We start from the raw sequence: 24,809 nt of genomic DNA on the forward strand, positions 1-24,809 counted from the left end.
GGACAGGGTGGAGGACCTGGTGGAGGACAGGGTGGAGGACAGGAGGACCTGATGGAGGACAGGCTGGAGAACCTGATGGAGGACAGGGTGGAGGACAGGAGGACCTGATGGAGGACAGGGTGGAGGACTTGATGGAGGACAGGAGGACCTGATGGAGGACAGGGTGGAGAACAGGAGGACCTGATGGAGGACAGGAGGACCTGATGGAGGACAGGGTGGAGAACAGGAGGACCTGATGGAGGACAGGAGGACAGGGTGGAGGACCTGATGGAGGACAGGGTGGAGGACAGGAGGACCTGATGGAGGACAGGAGGACCTGATGGAGGACCTGATGGAGGACAGGAGGACCTGATGGAGGACAGGGTGGTGAACAGGAGGACCTGATGGAGGACAGGAGGACCTGATGGAGGACAGGGTGGTGAACAGGAGGACCTGATGGAGGACAGGAGGACCTGATGGAGGACAGGAGGACCTGATGGAGGACAGGGTGGAGGACAGGAGGACCTGATGGAGGACAGGAGGACCTGATGGAGGACAGGGTGGTGGACAGGAGGACCTGATGGAGGACAGGGTGGTGAACAGGAGGACCTGATGGAGGACAGGAGGACCTGATGGAGGACAGGGTGGAGGACAGGAGGACCTGATGGAGGACAGGAGGACCTGATGGAGGACAGGGTGGAGGACAGGAGGACCTGATGGAGGACAGGAGGACCTGATGGAGGACAGGAGGACCTGATGGAGGACAGGGTGGAGAACAGGAGGACCTGATGGAGGACAGGAGGACCTGATGGAGGACAGGGTGGAGGACAGGAGGACAGGGTGGAGGACAGGAGGACCTGATGGAGGACAGGGTGGAGGACAGGAGGACCTGATGGAGGACAGGGTGGAGGACAGGAGGACCTGATGGAGGACAGGGTGGAGAACAGGAGGACCTGATGGAGGACAGGGTGGAGGACAGGGGGACCTGATGGAGGACAGGGTGGAGGACAGGAGGACCTGATGGAGGACAGGAGGACCTGGTGGAGGACAGGAGGACCTGATGGAGGACAGGGTGGAGAACAGGAGGACCTGATGGAGGACAGGGTGGAGGACAGGAGGACCTGATGGAGGACAGGGTGGAGGACAGGAGGACCTGATGGAGGACAGGAGGACCTGATGGAGGACAGGGTGGAGGACAGGAGGACCTGATGGAGGACAGGGTGGAGAACAGGAGGACCTGATGGAGGACAGGGTGGAGGACAGGAGGACCTGATGGAGGACCTGATGGAGGACAGGAGGACCTGATGGAGGACAGGGTGGAGGACAGGAGGACAGGGTGGAGGACAGGAGGACCTGATGGAGGACAGGAGGACCTGATGGAGGACAGGAGGACCTGATGGAGGACCTGATGGAGGACAGGAGGACCTGATGGAGGACAGGGTGGTGAACAGGAGGACCTGATGGAGGACAGGGTGGTGAACAGGAGGACCTGATGGAGGACAGGAGGACCTGATGGAGGACAGGGTGGAGGACAGGAGGACCTGATGGAGGACAGGAGGACCTGATGGAGGACAGGGTGGAGGACAGGAGGACCTGATGGAGGACAGGGTGGTGAACAGGAGGACCTGATGGAGGACAGGAGGACCTGATGGAGGACAGGGTGGAGGACAGGAGGACAGGGTGGAGGACAGGAGGACCTGATGGAGGACAGGAGGACCTGATGGAGGACAGGGTGGAGAACAGGAGGACCTGATGGAGGACAGGAGGACCTGGTGGAGGACAGGAGGACCTGATGGAGGACAGGGTGGAGGACAGGGGGACCTGATGGAGGACAGGAGGACCTGATGGAGGACAGGGTGGAGGACAGGAGGACCTGATGGAGGACAGGAGGACCTGATGGAGGACAGGGTGGAGAACAGGAGGACCTGATGGAGGACAGGAGGACCTGATGGAGGACAGGGTGGAGGACAGGAGGACCTGATGGAGGACAGGAGGACCTGATGGAGGACAGGGTGGAGGACAGGAGGACCTGATGGAGGACAGGAGGACCTGATGGAGGACAGGGTGGAGGACAGGAGGACCTGATGGAGGACAGGGTGGAGGACAGGAGGACCTGATGGAGGACAGGAGGACCTGATGGAGGACAGGAGGACCTGATGGAGGACAGGGTGGAGGACAGGAGGACCTGATGGAGGACAGGGTGGAGGACAGGAGGACCTGATGGAGGACAGGGTGGAGGACAGGAGGACCTGATGGAGGACAGGGTGGTGAACAGGAGGACCTGATGGAGGACAGGAGGACCTGATGGAGGACAGGGTGGAGGACAGGAGGACCTGATGGAGGACAGGAGGACCTGATGGAGGACAGGGTGGAGGACAGGAGGACCTGATGGAGGACAGGGTGGTGAACAGGAGGACCTGATGGAGGACAGGGTGGTGAACAGGAGGACCTGATGGAGGACAGGAGGACCTGATGGAGGACAGGAGGACCTGATGGAGGACAGGGTGGTGAACAGGAGGACCTGATGGAGGACAGGAGGACCTGATGGAGGACAGGGTGGTGAACAGGAGGACCTGATGGAGGACAGGAGGACCTGATGGAGGACAGGGTGGTGAACAGGAGGACCTGATGGAGGACAGGAGGACCTGATGGAGGACAGGGTGGAGGACAGGAGGACCTGATGGAGGACAGGAGGACCTGATGGAGGACAGGGTGGAGGACAGGAGGACCTGATGGAGGACAGGAGGACCTGATGGAGGACAGGGTGGAGGACAGGAGGACCTGATGGAGGACAGGGTGGAGGACAGGAGGACCTGATGGAGGACAGGAGGACCTGATGGAGGACAGGGTGGAGGACAGGAGGACCTGATGGAGGACAGGAGGACCTGATGGAGGACAGGGTGGAGGACAGGAGGACCTGATGGAGGACAGGGTGGAGGACAGGAGGACCTGATGGAGGACAGGGTGGAGGACAGGAGGACCTGATGGAGGACAGGAGGACCTGATGGAGGACAGGGTGGAGGACAGGAGGACCTGATGGAGGACAGGAGGACCTGATGGAGGACAGGGTGGAGGACAGGAGGACCTGATGGAGGACAGGGTGGAGGACAGGAGGACCTGATGGAGGACAGGAGGACCTGATGGAGGACAGGGTGGAGGACAGGAGGACCTGATGGAGGACAGGGTGGAGGACAGGAGGACCTGATGGAGGACAGGACGATACGTGACGTCTGGTTTCCAGGATGAAGAAGCTTCTGAAGATGTTTTATATTTTATTTCCATTAAAATCTTCAACTTTCAGTTGGTGAGGAGGATTCCTCAGAAGTAAACCTCCTCCTCCTCCTCCTCCTCCTCCTCCTCCTCCTCCTCCTCCTCGACCAATCACAGCTCAGCATCTCTGCAGGCCAATCGGAGCGCTTTGGGATGATGTCATGCAGCAGCTGCTGATGCTGCTGAGCTGCAGATCTTCAGAGGACGGAGGCGAAGCTGCAGGGTGAGTTTCTCTGAACCGTCTCGGCATCTTCTTCATCTCTTCTTCACTTCTTCATTTCTTCTTCACTCCATCTCTCCTTCCTCTCCGCTGCATCTCTTCTTCATCACTCCTTCATATCTCCTTCCTCTCCGCTGCATCTCTTCTTCTTCTTCTCCTGTCGTTTCTCCTGTTGTTCAGGTGAAGCTGAGTGATGACATCATCTGTCAGCATCACCTGAACAGCAGGACTTTTCTGCAGCTGCAGACTGAACTTGTTTGAGGTTTGAGTGGCTGAATGTTTCCTTTCCTCCTAAAACCCGTCTGAATCCAGATGTTTTCCTGGATGGATGGGACCAGTAAGACCAGTTCTGACCCGGTTCTTATGCTGGTGCAGCAGCAGCTTCGGGGCTGCATGTGAACCACCATCCTCTCAGCTTACTCTGCAGATCTGTTCTTTGTTTTGGCTCCTGCAGCTGAGAGGCGGTGATTCATGCTCCGTGCTTCGGCTGGACTATTTTCTGCTATGAATGACTCACAGAGTCAGAAAAAGCTGCGTCGTGAGCTAAACCTGACCTTTAAGCCCAAACGGCAGGCAGACACGTTCAGACAGCTGAATGTGGCTTTTCCCACTGATCCCAGTAAAGCAGCAGGTGTGTGGACTGGTTCCCATGCTGACCTGCTGCTGTTGTGTGTTTTCAGGAACAGATTCTACCTCACCCGTCAGAACAGCAGCAGAATGACTCTCGCAGGTAAAAGCTCATTGTTTGGTGACAGAATCTCTTCACTTTGAGTCTCTGCTGCAGTTTTAACAAACATTTTGTTTCTGGGTGTTTCAGCTTACAGACAGAAGGTGCGCGAGCTCCCCCTGGTGTCCATCTTCTGCTCCTGCATCCTGCCAGACCCCAGAGAGCCGGCAGAGGACAAGAAGGACGGTGAGCATCCCGCCTTGGAGCTTGTAGAATAATCCTGACTTCACCTGAAGCTTGTCAGGATGGTTTTAGATTCAGGATTGTGACCTGAAAGATAAATTGTATAAAGAAACAACGAGGAAAAAATAAGTTTAATGTGATGGACTGGCGAGCTGTTCAGGGTGTACCCTGCCTTTCGCCCAAAGACTGCTGGGATAGGCTCCAGCTTCCCCGCCACCCTTCATCAGACTAAGCAGTTAGGATGATGAATGAATAAATGAAGTGTTTAATGATTCCTTTTAAAGTATTTGCAATAGTAAGTTTTGTTTATGGTAAACAAATGTTATGTAAAGCATGCAGTTCAGAAAGTGTCCACCAGAGGGCAGAAGACTACTCAACAGTGTTTTTACCATAAAATGATGCAAAAAGTCTCAAAATGTTTAAATATCTGAAAACTGATCAGCTGTGTTGCAAATTGTTCCAATTTAGTGGTTCAGCAGATGTTTTTGTAGCTCCCTCAGTCCAGTGCTGAAAAACTGACCCCAATCCCAGCATGGACTGAGAGTCTCTCAGCTATCAGCCTTCTGTCTGGTGGATCAGTCTCTTGTCTGGTGGAGGACTGGAGCAGTTCTGGTTCAGACCAGGAACGCCATCTCTCATTGACGCTCTCGCTCATCATTGCAGCAGGCGTAGTGGACCTGAACCTGTGCAACATCCGTGACATGGAGGTGATCGAGCTCAGCAAGCGGGCGAGCGGTCAGGCCTTCGAGGTCATCCTGAAGCCGCCCACCTTCGACGGGAGCCCCGAGCTGAGGGCCACCACGCCGCCCCGGCAGAAACCATCGCTGGAGGAGATCCAGAAGAAACTGGACGCTGCTCAGGAGAGGAGGAAGGTGAGAAAACTGGTCTACACCAGAGGAGGAAGGTCTGGGAGAAACCGGCGCAGCAGAGGGTCCGATGAAGGTTTTTTTTTAAGTAAAAATAAATAATTCCTGTTTTGTCCACATCAGGTTTTGTTTTTTAAACTTTTTGTGTTTTTGTTTATAAAATAAAATTCCAGACATAAATAAATAAAATAAATAAAGCTAAATTTTGGGGTTTCATGTCTTCCGGATAGTGTTCCTGAACCAAACAGGAAGTTTTGTCTCATTCCGAAGATAAAGTTTAATGAACTGCTGCTCCGGAAACTGATTAAAAGGCTGATTTTCTGCTGGTTTAAACACATTTTCTCTGCATTCATGTCTTTTGAAGGAATTTTCTGATGGTGATTCTATATGAAGACCATAAAAGTTGAATTTCCGATCACAAGCTTCACCTGCGCTCTGACTCCCTCTAGTGTCAGGAGGCGGAGCTGCTGAAGCACCTGGCCGAGAGGCGGGAGCACGAGCGGGAAGTTGCTCAGAAAGCTTTGACCAAAGAGTGTCAGGAGCATCGTGCCGACGCTGACAAGGAGCTGCGGCAGATGCACCTGAACGCCGCGCATGACAAGTTACAAGAGGAGGTGAGGACAAGAGTTATGCCGGCAGACTCCGCCCACAACCAGCCAGTCTGATTCAGGATTCTGATTTGCTCATGAAAGTTTGTTTTTTCTCTGTTTTTCAGGACAAGCACAGTGTGGAGGTGAGGATCAGGCCGTCACGAGGGGCAGGTTTTATGGCGAGGCTAGCAGGTAGCGGCGAATGTAGCCAAACCAAACTGATGCTGAAATATTTACCGTCAAATCTAGTTGTACTGACTGCAGAACATGCCGGTCGACGCTGTTGAGCTCATACAGAGACTATCTTTTACAAAGCTTTCACCCTCAGATTTGCCACGTTCACGTCAACAGACCGGAAGTGTCCGTCTCAAACAATGTCGGACGTCCCCATACTTCCACCCGTCCCTTATGTTGCCGTGGTTAGTTCGTCCACTAGGGGCAGTGCTGAGATCAACTTTCTGACAGCCGTTGGTAGTGGAAATGCACTGCTGTAAAGTTGTTTTAAACACCAGAAGAAGAAAAAAACACAAAACTTTGTTGCAGATTACTCTTCTCTGTTTTTTTTTTTTTTTTTAATAGTTAGTGGCTTCTCCTTTTCCTCTTCTTCTTCTCTGGTTGTGTGTCAGCTGCACAACTCATTGCTGCCCTCGGTGGTTTCCAGTGGTTTTTCTGTGTTTTCTGTGTCAAGTGACGGATATCCAAGCTTGAAACAAATTACGTACGAGCATCAGTCGGAGCTTGATGTTTAGTAGCCGTGCAGATCAATATTGTATTGATTTCATGACTGTCAGTTTGATATTTGAAGACATCACCGATTAAGTTACGATCAGATTTGGTTTGAATCCATTTAAGATCCACCGATTGATCTGAAACAATGTCATGTTTATAGCAGATTCTTTGGTTGAAGATGACAGAAGTCATCCAGAAGTACGTTTGCCTGACATGAGCAGGTCACATGACCCCTACGATTAGCAACACACTTCCACACGGACATGTGAGAAAACCACCTCATCAGCGCAAAACGTTTTTGCCGCTGCCGTGTGTAGGTGTTCCGTCGTTCTCCGGTGACAGAAATGCAGCTAAAACAACCCACTGCAGAAGCCACAGCCTGAGAGCATTTCCAGATAAAAAAAAATTAATTAAAACACATTTATTTAACCATAAATCATCCGTCAGCAGGCTGCAGACATGTGGTCCTCGATATGACAACAGCTGATGGAGGAACATTTGTCGATAGCATCAGGTGCTAACCCTCCCCTCTGCTCTCTGCCTGCAGGTGTCTTGATGGCCTGATCACAACACAAGCTGAACCTTATTTGGAAGCCATTTCTGACGGTTGTTGAGCGGATTTATGGACCAGAAAACTGGAGCTGCTCCACCTGGAAGACCTGACAATGAAAAGACTGAGAAAAGAAGAAAGAGGAGGACTGAGGGCATGTCCAGCTGCCCAACGTCCTCTGTACTACGAGATAAACTCTTCATAACCAGACGCCTGCAGATTCAGTCGTCGCTAGGCGGTTTGCAGGGGTTTTACTGTGCTTTGTTGCCATGCCAACAGTGCCAGCGTGGTCATGTATATGTGAGACTTTGTGCACATCATCATCCCAACCTGATTAGATCCAACAGGAACTGGATCCCAACACGGCGCTGCTGATTTACAGCCAGGAGAAACGGCGCCATCTTCTGGACAGCTCAGCGACATCTGACGGCGTCTGTCGGACAGAACCAAACAAGGCGAGACGAGTCCCGCCTGCTCTGAAACCACTTTTCCATCCTGGTGGCTTCTGGCTCCGAACATCGGCTGGACCCGGATGGAACCAAACCTTCAGAAATATTCAGGACATTAGAGGACTGTGGAGATGCCGTCTGTGGAGACGTCCACGGCTTTTTCCTGACAGTAACAGATCCGCTTCTGTTTCCTCCAGAGACGCTCCGTCACGCCTCCATCCTGTCTCCATCACGCCTCCATCCTGTCTCCATCACGCCTCCATCCTGTCTCCATCACGCCTCCATCACGCCTCCATCCTGTCGCCATCCTGTCTCCATCACGCCTCCGTCACGCCTCCATCCTGTCTCCATCACGCCTCCATCCTGTCTCCATCACGCCTCCGTCACGCCTCCATCCTGTCTCCATCACGCCTCCATCCTGTCTCCATCACGCCTCCATCCTGTCGCCATCCTGTCTCCATCACGCCTCCATCCTGTCGCCATCCTGTCTCCATCACGCCTCCATCCTGTCGCCATCATGTCTCCGGCGTTTCCTGTTGTCTGTGAGTCCTGGAGGTGGTTCTGTGGACATGGAGGTTGTTTGGACCGGTCCTGAGACCATAGACCCTCTCTGAACCCTCCATGTTGGAAAACTACATTTAGTTTAGTTATTTTTTGTAAAAAAAATAATCTGATTAATTTAGAAAAACTGATTTGTTTCTCCAGTAAATTCTCCTGTAGCCGAAACCTGATTCCCAGCCAAACCCACTGTCCAGATTCTGTGTTTGGTTTTAAACCCGTGAACCAGAACCAGAACTCACATTCATGCTTCCTATGTGAACTGGGTTGGGCACAAACATGTAAGAAGTCCATTAATGAGGCATTTCTGTCCCACATCGAGGAAAAACTGCTTCCGCATTCGTGTGTGTGTGTGCGCAGAAGTGTGTGTAGGGTGTTACAGCTGCTTTTCGGTGTGACGTGTCGTGTACGGAAATCACAATATATTTTAATTCCAAGAATAAAAGAACAGCACTTTACTTCAGTTTGTTTTTATTGATGGAAAACAAAATAAATACATAAATACCTGCTGAAATTCATAAAGCATAAATAAGAAGCATGGTGGAAGAAGACTGGTCAGTCTGTAGTTTTTCACTTGCTGTAAAATACAAGAAATATGTAAAAAGCAGGATGACATCATCACATTAATGATGACATCATAATCTGCCACAGAAACATCTTCATTATAGACCTTTTTTGTTCTTGTTCATCTTAAGTATCGTAATAGTTTTATTTTGGTCCAGTTGGGCTTCCATACAGAAGTAGACAGGTCATTGCTGCAAGTGAACCGTGGGTCGTACGCAGGTGCATCCCACTGCAATGAGGCGGCTCTCCAGGCGGAAGTGGTATTCATGTCCCGCCCTCGCCTTGATCCGCCGCAGCACCAGAATCTGGTGCTTGATGGGTACAGACCGCAAGTTCTGGTCCTCCTTCCCCTCTCGGTCCAGACAGCCAGTCAGCAGACAGTGAGCCTCCGACATCACCGGCGGAAAGAAGGAGTGGTTGCTGGTGTACCTGTGTACACAGGAAGGACAAACACATTAAACATGGCTTCCATTTCTATATTACAAGAGTTTGGTTCTTTTGTTGAGTTCTAGTTGGTTCTGATGGGTTTGGTTCTGGTTGGTTCTGATTGTGATGAACGTACATGGATGAAAAGAGAAGTTCAACTTCATAATGAGCTGAACAAAGCCAGTAAAAGTGTAGCAATGACCTGTGCAAAGCTAGAATCTCTCGCATGATTCACAAGAATCTCAACAGTTTTTGCATCTGTTTGCTGTGATTAAAAAACGTATAAATCCAGGTAAACAGTTCAGGCCGGAGCTCCGGACAACTTCTTATATAAATTCAATTACGCAAAATATTAATGCCACGCTATCAAACGTGAAAACTCGTCTATGTCCAAAACCAAAAAATAACTTTGTCACAATTTGACATAATTAATTTAAAAGTCTTTAGCGTCTGACATCAATAACCAGAACCCTGATACCAGCCGACCATACCAGGCACTAACTAGTTATAGTCCAGTCTCTAACCAGTTACAGTTCATTTTCTAACCAGTTATAGTCCAGTCTCTAACCAGTTACAGTTCATTTTCTAACCAGTTATAGTCCAGTCTCTAACCAGTTACAGTTCATTTTCTAACCAGTTATAGTCCAGTCTCTAACCAGTTACAGTCCAGTCTCTAACCAGTTACAGTTCATTTTCTAACCAGTTATAGTCCAGTCTCTAACCAGTTACAGTTCATTTTCTAACCAGTTATAGTCCAGTCTCTAACCAGTTACAGTTCATTTTCTAACCAGTTATAGTCCAGTCTCTAACCAGTTACAGTCCAGTCTCTAACCAGTTACAGTTCATTTTCTAACCAGTTATAGTCCAGTCTCTAACCAGTTACAGTCCAGTCTCTAACCAGTTATAGTCCAGTCTCTAACCAGTTACAGTCCAGTCTCTAACCAGTTACAGTCCAGTCTCTAACCAGTTACAGTCCAGTCTCTAACCAGTTATAGTCCAGACTCTAACCAGTTACAGTCCAGTCTCTAACCAGTTACAGTTCATTTTCTAACCAGTTATAGTCCAGTCTCTAACCAGTTACAGTTCATTTTCTAACCAGTTATAGTCCAGTCTCTAACCAGTTACAGTTCATTTTCTAACCAGTTATAGTCCAGTCTCTAACCAGTTACAGTCCAGTCTCTAACCAGTTAGTTCATTTTCTAACCAGTTATAGTCCAGTCTCTAACCAGTTACAGTCCAGTCTCTAACCAGTTACAGTCCAGTCTCTAACCAGTTACAGTTCATTTTCTAACCAGTTATAGTCCAGTCTCTAACCAGTTACAGTCCAGTCTCTAACCAGTTATAGTCCAGTCTCTAACCAGTTACAGTCCAGTCTCTAACCAGTTATAGTCCAGACTCTAACCAGTTACAGTCCAGTCTCTAACCAGTTACAGTTCATTTTCTAACCAGTTATAGTCCAGTCTCTAACCAGTTACAGTTCATTTTCTAACCAGTTACAGTCCAGTCTCTAACCAGTTACAGTTCATTTTCTAACCAGTTACAGTCCAGTCTCTAACCAGTTACAGTTCATTTTCTAATCAGTTATAGTCCAGTCTCTAACCAGTTACAGTCCAGTCTCTAACCAGTTACAGTCCAGTCTCTAACCAGTTATAGTCCAGACTCTAACCAGTTACAGTCCAGTCTCTAACCAGTTATAGTCCAGACTCTAACCAGTTACAGTTCATTTTCTAACCAGTTATAGTCCAGTCTCTAACCAGTTACAGTCCAGTCTCTCACCAGTTACAGTTCAGACTCTAACCAGTTACAGTCCAGTCTCTAACCAGTTATAGTCCAGTCTCTAACCAGTTACAGTTCATTTTCTAACCAGTTATAGTCCAGTCTCTAACCAGTTACAGTCCAGTCTCTCACCAGTTACAGTTCAGACTCTAACCAGTTACAGTCCAGTCTCTAACCAGTTATAGTCCAGTCTCTAACCAGTTACAGTCCAGTCTCTAACCAGTTATAGTCCAGTCTCTAACCAGTTACAGTCCAGTCTCTAACCAGTTATAGTCCAGACTCTAACCAGTTACAGTCCAGTCTCTAACCAGTTATAGTCCAGACTCTAACCAGTTACAGTCCAGTCTCTAACCAGTTATAGTCCAGTCTCTAACCAGTTACAGTCCAGTCTCTAACCAGTTACAGTCCAGTCTCTAACCAGTTGTAGTCCAGTCTCTCACCAGTTACAGTCCAGTCTCTAACCAGTTATAGTCCAGTCTCTAACCAGTTATAGTCCAGTCTCTAACCAGTTATAGTCCAGTCTCTAACCAGTTACGGTCCAGTCTCTAACCAGTTACGGTCCAGTCTCTAACCAGTTATAGTCCAGTCTCTAACCAGTTACAGTCCAGTCTCTAACCAGTTACAGTCCAGTTTCTAACCAGTTACAGTCCAGTCTCTAACCAGTTACAGTCCAGTCTCTAACCAGTTGTAGTCCAGTCTCTAACCAGTTATGGTCCAGTCTCTAACCAGTTATAGTCCAGTCTCTAACCAGTTATGGTCTAGTTTCTAACCAGTTATAGTCCAGTCTCTAACCAGTTACGGTCCAGTCTCTAACCAGTTATAGTCCAGTCTCTAACCAGTTATAGTCCAGTCTCTAACCAGTTACAGTCCAGTCTCTAACCAGTTATAGTCCAGTTTCTAACCAGTTACAGTCCAGTCTCTAACCAGTTATAGTCCAGTCTCTAACCAGTTACAGTCCAGTCTCTAACCAGTTACAGTCCAGTTTCTAACCAGTTACAGTCCAGTCTCTAACCAGTTATAGTCCAGTCTCTAACCAGTTATAGTCCAGTCTCTAACCAGTTACAGTCCAGTCTCTAACCAGTTGTAGTTCAGTCTCTAACCAGTTGTAGTCCAGTCTCTAACCAGTTACAGTCCAGTCTCTAACCAGTTACAGTCCAGTCTCTAACCAGTTGTAGTTCAGTCTCTAACCAGTTGTAGTCCAGTCTCTAACCAGTTATAGTCCAGTCTCTAACCAGTTATAGTCCAGTCTCTAACCAGTTACAGTCCAGTCTCTAACCAGTTGTAGTCCAGTCTCTAACCAGTTACAGTCCAGTCTCTAACCAGTTACAGTCCAGTCTCTAACCAGTTGTAGTTCAGTCTCTAACCAGTTGTAGTCCAGTCTCTAACCAGTTACAGTCCAGTCTCTAACCAGTTACAGTCCAGTCTCTAACCAGTTGTAGTCCAGTCTCTAACCAGTTACAGTCCAGTCTCTAACCAGTTACAGTCCAGTCTCTAACCAGTTGTAGTTCAGTCTCTAACCAGTTGTAGTCCAGTCTCTAACCAGTTACAGTCCAGTCTCTAACCAGTTACAGTTCAGACTCTAACCAGTTACAGTCCAGTCTCTAACCAGTTACAGTCCAGTCTCTAACCAGTTGTAGTCCAGTCTCTCACCAGTTACAGTCCAGTCTCTAACCAGTTATAGTCCAGTCTCTAACCAGTTATAGTCCAGTTTCTAACCAGTTATAGTCCAGTCTCTAACCAGTTACGGTCCAGTCTCTAACCAGTTACGGTCCAGTCTCTAACCAGTTATAGTCCAGTTTCTAACCAGTTATAGTCCAGTCTCTAACCAGTTACGGTCCAGTCTCTAACCAGTTACGGTCCAGTCTCTAACCAGTTATAGTCCAGTCTCTAACCAGTTATAGTCCAGTCTCTAACCAGTTATGGTCCAGTTTCTAACCAGTTATAGTCCAGTCTCTAACCAGTTACGGTCCAGTCTCTAACCAGTTATAGTCCAGTCTCTAACCAGTTATAGTCCAGTCTCTAACCAGTTACAGTCCAGTCTCTAACCAGTTATAGTCCAGTTTCTAACCAGTTACAGTCCAGTCTCTAACCAGTTATAGTCCAGTCTCTAACCAGTTACAGTCCAGTCTCTAACCAGTTATAGTCCAGTTTCTAACCAGTTACAGTCCAGTCTCTAACCAGTTATAGTCCAGTCTCTAACCAGTTATAGTCCAGTCTCTAACCAGTTATAGTCCAGTCTCTAACCAGTTACAGTCCAGTCTCTAACCAGTTGTAGTTCAGTCTCTAACCAGTTGTAGTCCAGTCTCTAACCAGTTACAGTCCAGTCTCTAACCAGTTACAGTCCAGTCTCTAACCAGTTGTAGTTCAGTCTCTAACCAGTTGTAGTCCAGTCTCTAACCAGTTATAGTCCAGTCTCTAACCAGTTATAGTCCAGTCTCTAACCAGTTACAGTCCAGTCTCTAACCAGTTACAGTCCAGTCTCTAACCAGTTGTAGTTCAGTCTCTAACCAGTTGTAGTCCAGTCTCTAACCAGTTATAGTCCAGTCTCTAACCAGTTATAGTCCAGTCTCTAACCAGTTACAGTCCAGTCTCTAACCAGTTGTAGTCCAGTCTCTAACCAGTTACAGTCCAGTCTCTAACCAGTTACAGTCCAGTCTCTAACCAGTTGTAGTTCAGTCTCTAACCAGTTACAGTCCAGTCTCTAACCAGTTGTAGTCCAGTCTCTAACCAGTCACAGTCCAGTCTCTAACCAGTTACAGTCCAGTCTCTAACCAGTTGTAGTTCAGTCTCTAACCAGTTGTAGTCCAGTCTCTAACCAGTTGTAGTCCAGTCTCTAACCAGTTACAGTCCAGTCTCTAACCAGTTACAGTCCAGTCTCTAACCAGTTGTAGTCCAGTCTCTAACCAGTTACAGTCCAGTCTCTAACCAGTTACAGTCCAGTCTCTAACCAGTTGTAGTCCAGTCTCTAACCAGTTACAGTCCAGTCTCTAACCAGTTACAGTCAAGTCTCTAACCAGTTGTAGTTCAGTCTCTAACCAGTTACAGTCCAGTCTCTAACCAGTTGTAGTCCAGTCTCTAACCAGTTACAGTCCAGTCTCTAACCAGTTACAGTCCAGTCTCTAACCAGTTGTAGTCCAGTCTCTAACCAGTTACAGTCCAGTCTCTAACCAGTTACAGTCCAGTCTCTAACCAGTTGTAGTCCAGTCTCTAACCAGTTACAGTCCAGTCTCTAACCAGTTACAGTCCAGTCTCTAACGTTGTAGTTCAGTCTCTAACCAGTTGTAGTCCAGTCTCTAACCAGTTATAGTCCAGTTTCTAACCAGTTACAGTCCAGTCTCTAACCAGTTATAGTCCAGTCTCTAACCAGTTACAGTCCAGTCTCTAACCAGTTATAGTCCAGTCTCTAACCAGTTACAGTCCAGTCTCTAACCAGTTGTAGTCCAGTCTCTAACCAGTCACAGTCCAGTCTCTAACCAGGTGCAGTCCAGTCTCTAACCAGTTGTAGTTCAGTCTCTAACCAGTTGTAGTCCAGTCTCTAACCAGTTGTAGTCCAGTCTCTAACCAGTTACAGTCCAGTCTCTAACCAGTTACAGTCCAGTCTCTAACCAGTTGTAGTCCAGTCTCTAACCAGTTACAGTCCAGTCTCTAACCAGTTACAGTCCAGTCTCTAACCAGTTGTAGTCCAGTCTCTAACCAGTTACAGTCCAGTCTCTAACCAGTTACAGTCCAGTCTCTAACCAGTTGTAGTTCAGTCTCTAACCAGTTACAGTCCAGTCTCTAACCAGTTGTAGTCCAGTCTCTAACCAGTTACAGTCCAGTCTCTAACCAGTTACAGTCCAGTCTCTAACCAGTTGTAGTCCAGTCTCTAACCAGTTACAGTCCAGTCTCTAACCAGTTACAGTCCAGTCTCTAACCAGTTGTAGTCCAGTCTCTAACCAGTTACAGTCCAGTCTCTAACCAGTTGTAGTCCAGTCTCTAACCAGTTATAGTCCAGTCTCTAACCAGTTACAGTCCAGTCTCTAACCAGTTATAGTCCAGTTTCTAACCAGTTACAGTCCAGTCTCTAACCAGTTATAGTCCAGTCTCTAACCAGTTACAGTCCAGTCTCTAACCAGTTATAGTCCAGTCTCTAACCAGTTGTAGTCCAGTCTCTAACCAGTTATAGTCCAGTTTCTAACCAGTTACAGTCCAGTCTCTAACCAGTTATAGTCCAGTCTCTAACCAGTTATAGTCCAGTCTCTAACCAGTTACAGTCCAGTCTCTAACCAGTTATAGTCCAGTCTCTAACCAGATATACTTAGTCTCTAACAAGCGATAGATCTGTCACTAGACCGGAGTACAGACCAGTGACTAAACCAGAATCCAGAGCAGAATCCACACCAAAGACCAGAAACCAGACCAGTTAACAGACCAGATTCCAGAGCAGAGACCAGACCAGAGGAAAGGACCAAAGTCCTGACCATAGACCAGAGTTCAGATCTGAGTCCAGACCAGGAATCATACCATAGTTCAGACTAGAGTCCAATTCAGAGTCCAGAGCAGAGACTAGACCAGAGACTGTACCACAGTCCGGAGCAGAGACCAGACCAGAGACTGTACCACAGTCTGGAGCAGAGACTAGACCAGAGACTGTACCACAGTCCGGAGCAGAGACCAGACCAGAGACTGTACCACAGTCCGGAGCAGAGACCAGACCAGAGACTGTACCACAGTCTGGAGCAGAGACTAGACCAGAGACTGTACCACAGTCTGGAGCAGAGACCAGACCAGACACTGTACCACAGTCCAGACCAGAGACCAGACCAGAGACTGTACCACAGTCCGGAGCAGAGACCAGACCAGAGGAAAGGACCAAAGTCCTGACCATAGACCAGAGTTCAGATCTGAGTCCAGACCAGGAATCATACCATAGTTCAGACTAGAGTCCAATTCAGAGTCCAGAGCAGAGACCAGACCAGAGACTGTACCACAGTCCAGAGCAGAGACCAGACCAGAGACTGTACGACAGTCCAGACCAGAGACCAGACCAGAGACTGTACCACAGTCCGGAGCAGAGACCAGACCAGAGACTGTACCACAGTCCGGAGCAGAGACCAGACCAGAGACTGTACCACAGTCTGGAGCAGAGACCAGACCAGAGACTGTACCACAGTCTGGAGCAGAGACCAGACCAGAGACTGTACCACAGTCTGGAGCAGAGACTAGACCAGAGACTGTACCACAGTCCGGAGCAGAGACCAGACCAGAGACTGTACCACAGTCCGGAGCAGAGACCAGACCAGACACTGTACCACAGTCTGGAGCAGAGACCAGACCAGAGACCAGACCAGAGACTGTACCACAGTCTGGAGCAGAGACCAGACCAGAGACTGTACCACAGTCCGGAGCAGAGACCAGACCAGACACTGTACCACAGTCTGGAGCAGAGACCAGACCAGAGACCAGACCAGAGACTGTACCACAGTCTGGAGCAGAGACCAGACCAGAGACTGTACCACAGTCCGGAGCAGAGACCAGACCAGACACTGTACCACAGTCTGGAGCAGAGACCAGACCAGAGACCAGACCAGAGACTGTACCACAGTCCAGACCAGAGACCAGACCAGAGACTGTACCACAGTCCAGACCAGAGACCAGACCAGAGACCAGACCAGAGACTGTACCACAGTCCGGAGCAGAGACCAGACCAGAGACTGTACCACAGTCCAGACCAGAGACCAGACCAGAGACCAGACCAGAGACTGTACCACAGTCCAGACCAGAGACCAGACCAGAGACTGTACCACAGTCCAGACCAGAGACCAGACCAGAGACTGTACCACAGTCCAGACCAGAGACCAGACCAGAGACTGTACCACAGTCTGGACCAGAGACCAGACCAGAGACCAGACCAGAGACTGTACCACAGTCCGGAGCAGAGACCAGACCAGAGACTGTACCACAGTCTGGAGCAGAGACCAGACCAGAGACCAGACCAGAGACTGTACCACAGTCCAGACCAGAGACCAGACCAGAGCCCAGAGCAGAGACCAGACCAGAGACCGTACCACAGTCCAGACCAGAGACCAGACCAGAGACTGTACCACAGTCCAGACCAGAGACTGTACCACAGTCCAGACCAGAGACCAGACCAGAGACTGTACCACAGTCCGGAGCAGAGACCAGACCAGAGACTGTACCACAGTCCGGAGCAGAGACCAGACCAGAGACTGTACCACAGTCCGGAGCAGAGACCAGACCAGAGACTGTACCACAGTCCAGACCAGAGACCAGACCAGAGACTGTACCACAGTCCGGAGCAGAGACCAGACCAGAGACTGTACCACAGTCCAGACCAGAGACCAAACCAGAGACTGTACCACAGTCCAGACCAGAGCCCAGACCAGAGCCCAGACCAGAGACCAGACCAGAGACCAGACCAGAGACCGTACCACAGTCCAGACCAGAGACCAGACCAGAGACTGTACCACAGTCCAGACCAGAGCCCAGACCAGAGACCAGACCAGAGACCAGACCAGAGACTGTACCACAGTCCAGACCAGAGACCAGACCAGAGCCCAGAGCAGAGACTGTACCACAGTCCAGACCAGAGACCAGACCAGAGACTGTACCACAGTCCAGACCAGAGCCCAGACCAGAGCCCAGACCAGAGACCAGACCAGAGCCCAGAGCAGAGACTGTACCACAGTCCAGACCAGAGACCAGACCAGAGACTGTACCACAGTCCAGACCAGAGACCAGACCAGAGACTGTACCACAGTCCGGAGCAGAGACCAGACCAGACACTGTACCACAGTCCAGACCAGAGACCAGACCAGAGACCAGAGCAGAGACCAGACCAGAGACCGTACCACAGTCCAGACCAGAGACCAGACCAGAGTCCAAGCCAGAGACCAGACCAGAGACCAGAGATCAGACTACAGTCCAATGTCCAGACCAGAGTCGGTCTGGTTCTGGTTCTGGTGTGTTTGGTTCTGTTTTAATCTGTTTGGGTCTTACTTGTATGTCCACGGGGAGATCGAGACGTTCTCCAGGGGGCGGATGTTGGGGTGGACCAGAGCACTGGGGTCCAGCAGTAGGGGGACGGTTTCTACTGTTGCACCATCAGAGGACTTCCTGTGGGATTTAGTTGTTTTTGGCATTGCTGCAGCGTCTCTCACCATCATCATCATCATCATCATCATCATCATCATCAGGACAGCACAGGCCATCTAAGGAGAGAGGACAACACAGGTCTGTTATTTACGTACAACTTTCTTCAAACTTAAAACACTACAGATAGAACGGACAGACGGTGTAAGATAGAAGATAGATACGTAGAAGATAGATACGTAGAAGATAGATACGTAGAAGATAGATACGTAGAAGATAGATACGTAGAAGATGGCACTATTTTAAAAATGTAAATGATCCTGTAGAGTCTGAAGTTTTTAATCCCAGTCAGCATGCAGATGTGATGTCTCCATGGAGACATCACGTTTCCATGGAAACACACATCATTCTCTCACATCTGAAACACACACACACACACACACACTGTTTTCATGTTTCCACCCGTCTTCCTGCTACTATCTACCTGCTGTCCTCACTGCAGCACCTCCACCTCAGCTGCATCCCAAACGTCTTCTTGGCTTTATTCCAGCCATAGAGGATCATTATTTTCCTGCTTTTCTCATCACTTGTTGATCTTTGGCTGCTCCTGATTGGACGTTACCGTCAGTTTAAGCTCTCTGATTGGTGGAAAGTCTGACAGGAAGTGTCTTCATCATCATGTCCAGGTGAAAATAGAGGTCTCTTAGCAACATGGTAGTGATGGTGATGAAGATGTGATAAATAATGGTGGATTTACCATCTAGAGTCTCTTAAAGTTTTCTCACCGTCATTCTGGAGGAGCAGCTCATGGGAGACATGCTGCTGGACTGGATTCCTGCTTGGACTGCTTTCAGACCCGCGTTACAGCTCTTTCAGACCTCCAGGCGTGTCTTTGTTGGATGAAGGCCCCCAAGGCTCAGGTGGTCTCCAGGTATCAGTGAGCTGTTGCAACCTGTGATGTGCCGATTGTCTTCTTCTCCTTCTTCTCTGCAGAAGTTCTGGTGGACTCCAGCTTTAGCCGCTCAGATTTTTATCTTGATCGGCACAAGATTGCAGCCCTGTGATGATGTCACCACCTGTCCTTCCGGATCCACGTCTCTTTGATCCGCCTCTGTAAACCGCGGCGACCTGAATGCATGACAAGGCCCGAGCATTGACCCACTTTCCCACTCGGCATACAGGTTAGTTGATTCAGCAGATTTTCCAGGCCAGAACATCGTCTGTAGCTGTGAGATCAATTGTTTATGATCAAATTCTGATTGTGTTGGGCTTCGTGATGTTCTGAACTTCTCTTTCTTAAAAAGCAGAATCTCTCACCCAATGAAAACCGAAATCTGGAACTTTTTAGTAGTTTAGTTTCACATCGAACAGAATGAAAAAAAAAATGTTGCTTTTACTGCAACATAATCTTTATAGAACCTTTTCTCAGTTTTTAAGCATTCATCCCAATTTGTCACCTGCTCCAGTTTGTTTTTGTCGCTTCCTGGTTGGTTTGAAATGAAATTAAATGAAGATTAAGATCTTATCCACTTCATCCAGAAATAACTGATTGGCTAAATACGGAAGGCGAAACGGCCTTTTTTTTTATTGTCCTCTAAAGATCATGGGATAATTTATCTCCCTATTTCTAGTTTACTGTCTGTTTTCTCGAGATAATAAAATAAGTAAGGTGAACTCAGGGTTAGGATCAGCATAATTCTGGATTAACTGCAGCTGTCTGATGGACTTTAGAGAGACCTGTAGGGACCTGGTTCCAATAGTCTAGTTTAGTGAAGATGAAAGCAGAAATCCTGCTGAGTCATCAGTCCTTTAATCCTCCAGATGTTCTTTAAGTGATAAAAGTTTTCACATCTGTGTCATTGTGGTGCTGAAGTCCAGGTCTGAGTCCAGGACTACACTCAGATTTCTAATCTGCTTTCTGGTTTCTAACTTCACTGTCTGAATCAGTCTTTCAATCCAAAAACTATTATTTCAGTTTTGTCTTCATTTAACATCTAAACTTTACAGTTTGCATATCAGGCTCAACTTAGTGTGGATGATGCTGTCATCTATCTTCTGCAGCGTGCTCACTCACACCTGGATAGTGTTAAAGGCTCGGTGAGAATCATGTTTTTTGATTTCTCGAGTGCCTTTAACACTATTCAGCCTGTTTTGTTGAGTGACAAGCTGCTCGGGATGGGTGTCAGCTCCTCCACTGTCTCCTGGATTACTGACTACCTGTCTGGGAGGCCTCAGTATGTGCGGCTGGGGAACACCCTGTCTGATACTGTGGTCAGTAATGTAGGAGCTCCGCAGGGCACTGTCCTGTCTCCTTTCCTGTTCACTCTGTACACCTCTGATTTCCGGTACAGCTCCGGGTCCTGCCACCTGCAGCAGTTCTCTGATGACTCTGCGGTGGTGGGGTGTGTCGGGGATGGACAGGAGATGGAGTACAGGGCACTGATTGCAGACTTTGTGAAGTGGTCCCAGGCTAACCATCTGCTCCTGAATGTGGACAAGACAAAGAAGCTGGTCATCGACTTCAGGAGAAAGAGGACACCAGTGGAGCCCATCACCATCCAGGGCTCAGAGGTGGAGATAGTGGACTGCTACAAATATCTCGGAGTCCATGTGAACAGCAGACTAGACTGGAGGGACAACTGTAATGCTGTTTACAAGAAGGGCATGAGCAGACTGTACTTCCTGAGGAAGCTCAGGTCTTTCAATGTGTGCAGTAAACTGCTGGAGATCTTTTACCAGTCTGTGGTCTCCAGCGCCCTGTTCTTCGCTGTGGCTTGCTGGGGCAGCAGTACATCCAAAAGGGACATCTCTCGGATTGACAAACTGATCCGCAAAGCTGGACAGGTGGTTGGCTGTCAACTGGAGACATTTGTGACAGTGAGGGACAGGGGGACTCTGGACAAACTGCTCTCTATTATGGACAATCCTGCTCATCCACTCCACCGGACTGTAGAGGGGCAAAGGAGCTCCTTCTCCAATAGACTTTTACAGCTGCGCTGTCACAGTGAGCGCTACAAGAACACATTCTTACCATTCTCTATACAGATGTACAATAACTCCCCACTTTGTGACAGATAACTAACATTCATTTCAAAGCCTCTGTGTAAACTGGCACTGCATTTAGTCACATGTTGTGTATATTGTAAATTTCTAAATTTCCATATTCTATATTGCCAGTTTTACTTTAGATAGTTTTATTTATCTTTTATCTTTGTAAAAGTGTACATATTCCAGATTGCTTTATGGATAGTACCTATTCTATTTTATTATTATTATTTACTTTTTTTTCTCTTACCTACTATTGCTGGTCTATTTCTTCCTCTATTGCTGTTCTGAGCTACTGTGACAACAGAATTTCCCTTGTGGATGAATAAAGTCTGTCTAAGTCTAAGTCTAAGTCTAACCTGATCGATGCATCTGTTCAGAGTTTGGATCGGACTCTGGTCTCCCAGTGAGGTGGTTATGTAGATCTGTATGTCATCGGCGTAACTATGTTAACATATTCAGTTGTTTGTCGTAATTTGGGCGAGTGGGAGTCTGTAGAGCAGTTGGAAAGGTGGGTTGATTCCTGGCCTTCCCTGAATATGTGCCGAAGGGTCCTTGGGCAAGACCCTGAACCCCAAGTTGCCCCCCACATGCCCCTGTTAGGGTGGATGGATAGATGGATGGATGGATGGATGGATGGATGGATGGATAGATAGACGGACGGACGGACGGACGGACGGACAGACAGACAGACAGACAGACAGACAGACAGACAGACAGACAGATAGATAGATAGATAGATAGATAGATAGATAGATAGATAGATAGATAGATGGACGGACGGACAGATGGATAGATAGATAACTTTAGTTCCCTCAGACTTATCGTCACCGACAGAGAACGTTTGGAATAAAAAGGCCAGTTTGACTTTAGAGAAGCAAAGAAGATGCAGAACTTTGACAAGAGGAGTGAAAATTTAAGTCTCCTACTCCTCATCAGAGTGAAAACCACCAACTATTCTCTGATGTCAGATGTGGATTTTCGTTTTCCGTCTGTTGGAGTAAATCATGAAGATTCACCCTGAATTTCTCTGGAGTGTGCTTGCTCAGGATGGGAGATTGAGTTGAACTCAACTCAATCTGTTGGTTTCCTTATATAGGCTGTTATGAATTGGCCTTCATTATGTTTTCCCCTCTGTCTGTAAAGCGTCTTGAGATGGCATTGCCGTGATTTGACGCTATATAAATAAAGTTGACTTGAATTGAATTGAACAAAATCTCTAGTATGGAAACAGCAAAAGAATTGGTCAAACTTGCAAATGTGTAACTTAGTTTGGAGCTCCTGAAGAGTTTGTTTCTGCAGAGTTGTGTCAAGTCTTTGATGCAGGATGCGAGCAGGCTGCAGACTCTGACCTGGTTTACAGTTGCAGTTTGATTCATGTTGGTTCCGATTGCAGCACTGTCATCATCTCCAGCCCACGCTGCCAGCTCCTTCCTGACCTGCTTTTATTAACGACTTGTTGCTTATATACGATCTGAAAGACTTCCTGCTTCCTGCATTGGTCTGAAGTCACCTCATCTGTTTCTTTGAGCAGTGATTATTGGTTCTTGCAAACCATTTAAGGAGATATATGTGTCCACACACTAATATGCTCAAATTTCCTCAAACATGTTTCTTTAATCTTAATCAAGCCATAAAACTTGAAAGGAATCATCATCATCATCCCGTACATGCCGATTGGCTCTCTATAACATCAAGAGAATCAGACGTACCTGACAGAACACACGACTCAGCTTCTGGTTCCAGTTCTGGTCATTTCACACATAGATTACTGCAGTTCCCTACTGGCAGGTGTGCCTGCATGCTGGTTAAACCTCTGCAGATGATCCAGAACCAGCAGCACGTCTGGTCTTCAACCAACCCAAACTGGTTCATGTCACACTGCTGCTAAACACACTTCACTGGTTTCCAGTTGCAGAGCATCAGATTCAGAGCTCTGCTTCTGGTTTACAAAACAAGTCAAACATCTCCTGTCTACCTTTACTCCTTCATCCAGAGCTACACTCCCTCTCCACCGCTACGCTCCACCAGTATAAGACGCCTAGCGTTACCATGACTACATTGGACTAAACCACCACCAGACTCTTTTCCTGTGTTGTTCCATGATGGTGGAACGACCTGCCGAACTCTGTCCGCTCTGCAGAGTCCTGCTTTAAGCTGCAGACTCAGCTGTTCAGGCAGCGTTTCTGCTCTTAGTTTAACTTTTCTGCTCATCAGACTGAGATTCATCCAGATCCGACCGGAATAATCTGCGTCCAAGACGATGATGTTTCTCGCAGTTTAACAAAGGTGTATTGCAGGGAGGGAAGGGAACAAACAATAAAGTCGCTCATTCCAGGTCTACATGGTGACACCTGCGCCCAGCTGGACACAGCAGTCTGACCAGCGCAGGTCTATGATGTTCCAACCGCTTGACTTTCCCTTGTCTTGTTCTCACTTTCAGATGTATGTGGCTTTGTAGAAAAGTGTCTTCTAATGACTATAGAATAGAATAGAATGAGCTGATCACATGAAGTCTGCCAAGCCAGCTGGAGAGCTACACTCCATCTCCATAGTTACGCTCCACCAGTGGAAGACGCCTAGCGTTACCATGGAACAGCTGCAGTAAAGAAATAAAATTATGTCAATAAACAGGAAAATTTAAACAAATTATACAAAATTATATTTTGAAAAGTTAGGAGGCAAATAAGGTTATTTTTTTTAAAACCAATGTATGTTGAATTCGATGATTTATTGTGTGTATTACGACTGTATACTGTTTAAGTTTCATTGTAATGGAATTTAATTTAATTTTAATGCTGCAAAAGTTTTACAGTGTCATTGATAAGGGGTCTTTGGACTAGACAAGTGCCCAACTTCTTCCAAAACTTTTCTTCGAACTTATGAAGCTTGTTTTGTTTGTTATTTGTTGTAACCAATATTTGTTCTTTTTAAAAGTCTTTTTTTAGTTCAAAATAAATTTTTTAAAAAAATACCAAAAACTTCCGCCCCATTCTCCAGGCTGCAGCCGGGGGTTATCCAGAACTGATGGTCCTAAAGAGGGAATGAACTCTGAACAGTGGTGGTGGGAGAGCATCTGAGGGCTTTAGATGTTCAACAATCTCCCAAAGAAAAGACAAACTGGTTTAAACTGGTAAAAAGCAGAACAGCAAACAGAGACGATGGGTCAAAGACGGCTTTCTGAGCTCTTACAGTCTGAGCTTCGTTCTTCATCAGTTCAGCAGGAAAATCGGATTATTTGTAAATCTTTGGGTTTATTCTTATTTTAAATGAACATTTTAAACAACAGTTTTGGGGTTTTATTCTTTTGTGAAATGAATTGTTTTGTCATGGCAGTTTGCAGGTCGGACCTGCTGAACTCTGCTTTTCTTTCACTGTTCTCTGAAGTTCCCTGAAATACTAAAAGTCCTGCGTACTTGTGTTTTTCATTTTCATTCATTGCATTTATTTAATGCATTTATTTAATGCAATAATTTTTTGTTTATGGCTTTTTTGTCTGTTGATGCTGGAGCTGTAATCAGAAATGCTGACGACATATTTTACGAGGAAATACGATGAAATGGCAGGAAAGATGATGTCATCCCTTCCTTCCCACCATCTAACAGAAATGATGCCATCATTGGTCAGAGTTTCTGCTGGTGGTTTTCATGGCGGTCTGGAGGGGGGGCTTTCTGGGACTGCTGACTGGAAACTCCTCCAACAAGCAGCAGAGAGTTTCTGAACACATCAGAGTCTCTGCTGCAGTTGCACAAAGTCAACTCTGACATCCAGGAACAGTTCAGCAA

At 47.6% G+C, this 24,809-nt stretch overlaps 2 protein-coding genes across 2 annotated transcripts; one reads left to right on the top strand and one right to left on the bottom strand.

Annotated features, from left to right (window-relative positions):
* Positions 1-3,410: 3,410 nt before the first annotated feature.
* LOC306774750 (stathmin-4-like) lies at positions 3,411-7,244 on the top strand (the record flags this gene model as incomplete). The annotated part of the gene is made up of 7 exons (XM_079264911.1): positions 3,411-3,472; positions 4,150-4,199; positions 4,287-4,382; positions 5,043-5,251; positions 5,695-5,859; positions 5,961-5,978; positions 7,112-7,244. The coding sequence occupies 7 exons, from the start codon at positions 3,411-3,413 to the stop codon at positions 7,118-7,120; spliced, it is 609 nt and encodes a 202-aa protein (XP_079121037.1). The 3' UTR covers positions 7,121-7,244.
* A 1,626-nt stretch (positions 7,245-8,870) lies between these two features.
* On the bottom strand, positions 8,871-18,029 carry il17a/f1 (interleukin 17a/f1; the record flags this gene model as incomplete). The annotated part of the gene is made up of 2 exons (XM_079264923.1): positions 8,871-9,114; positions 17,887-18,029. The coding sequence occupies 2 exons, from the start codon at positions 18,027-18,029 to the stop codon at positions 8,871-8,873; spliced, it is 387 nt and encodes a 128-aa protein (XP_079121049.1).
* Between the last annotated feature and the right edge of the window lie 6,780 nt (positions 18,030-24,809).

The sequence above is a fragment of the Telmatherina bonti genome, assembly GCF_933228915.1.
Source record: "Telmatherina bonti genome assembly, chromosome: 1".
In the NCBI taxonomy this organism is placed as follows: Eukaryota; Metazoa; Chordata; class Actinopteri; order Atheriniformes; family Telmatherinidae; genus Telmatherina; species Telmatherina bonti.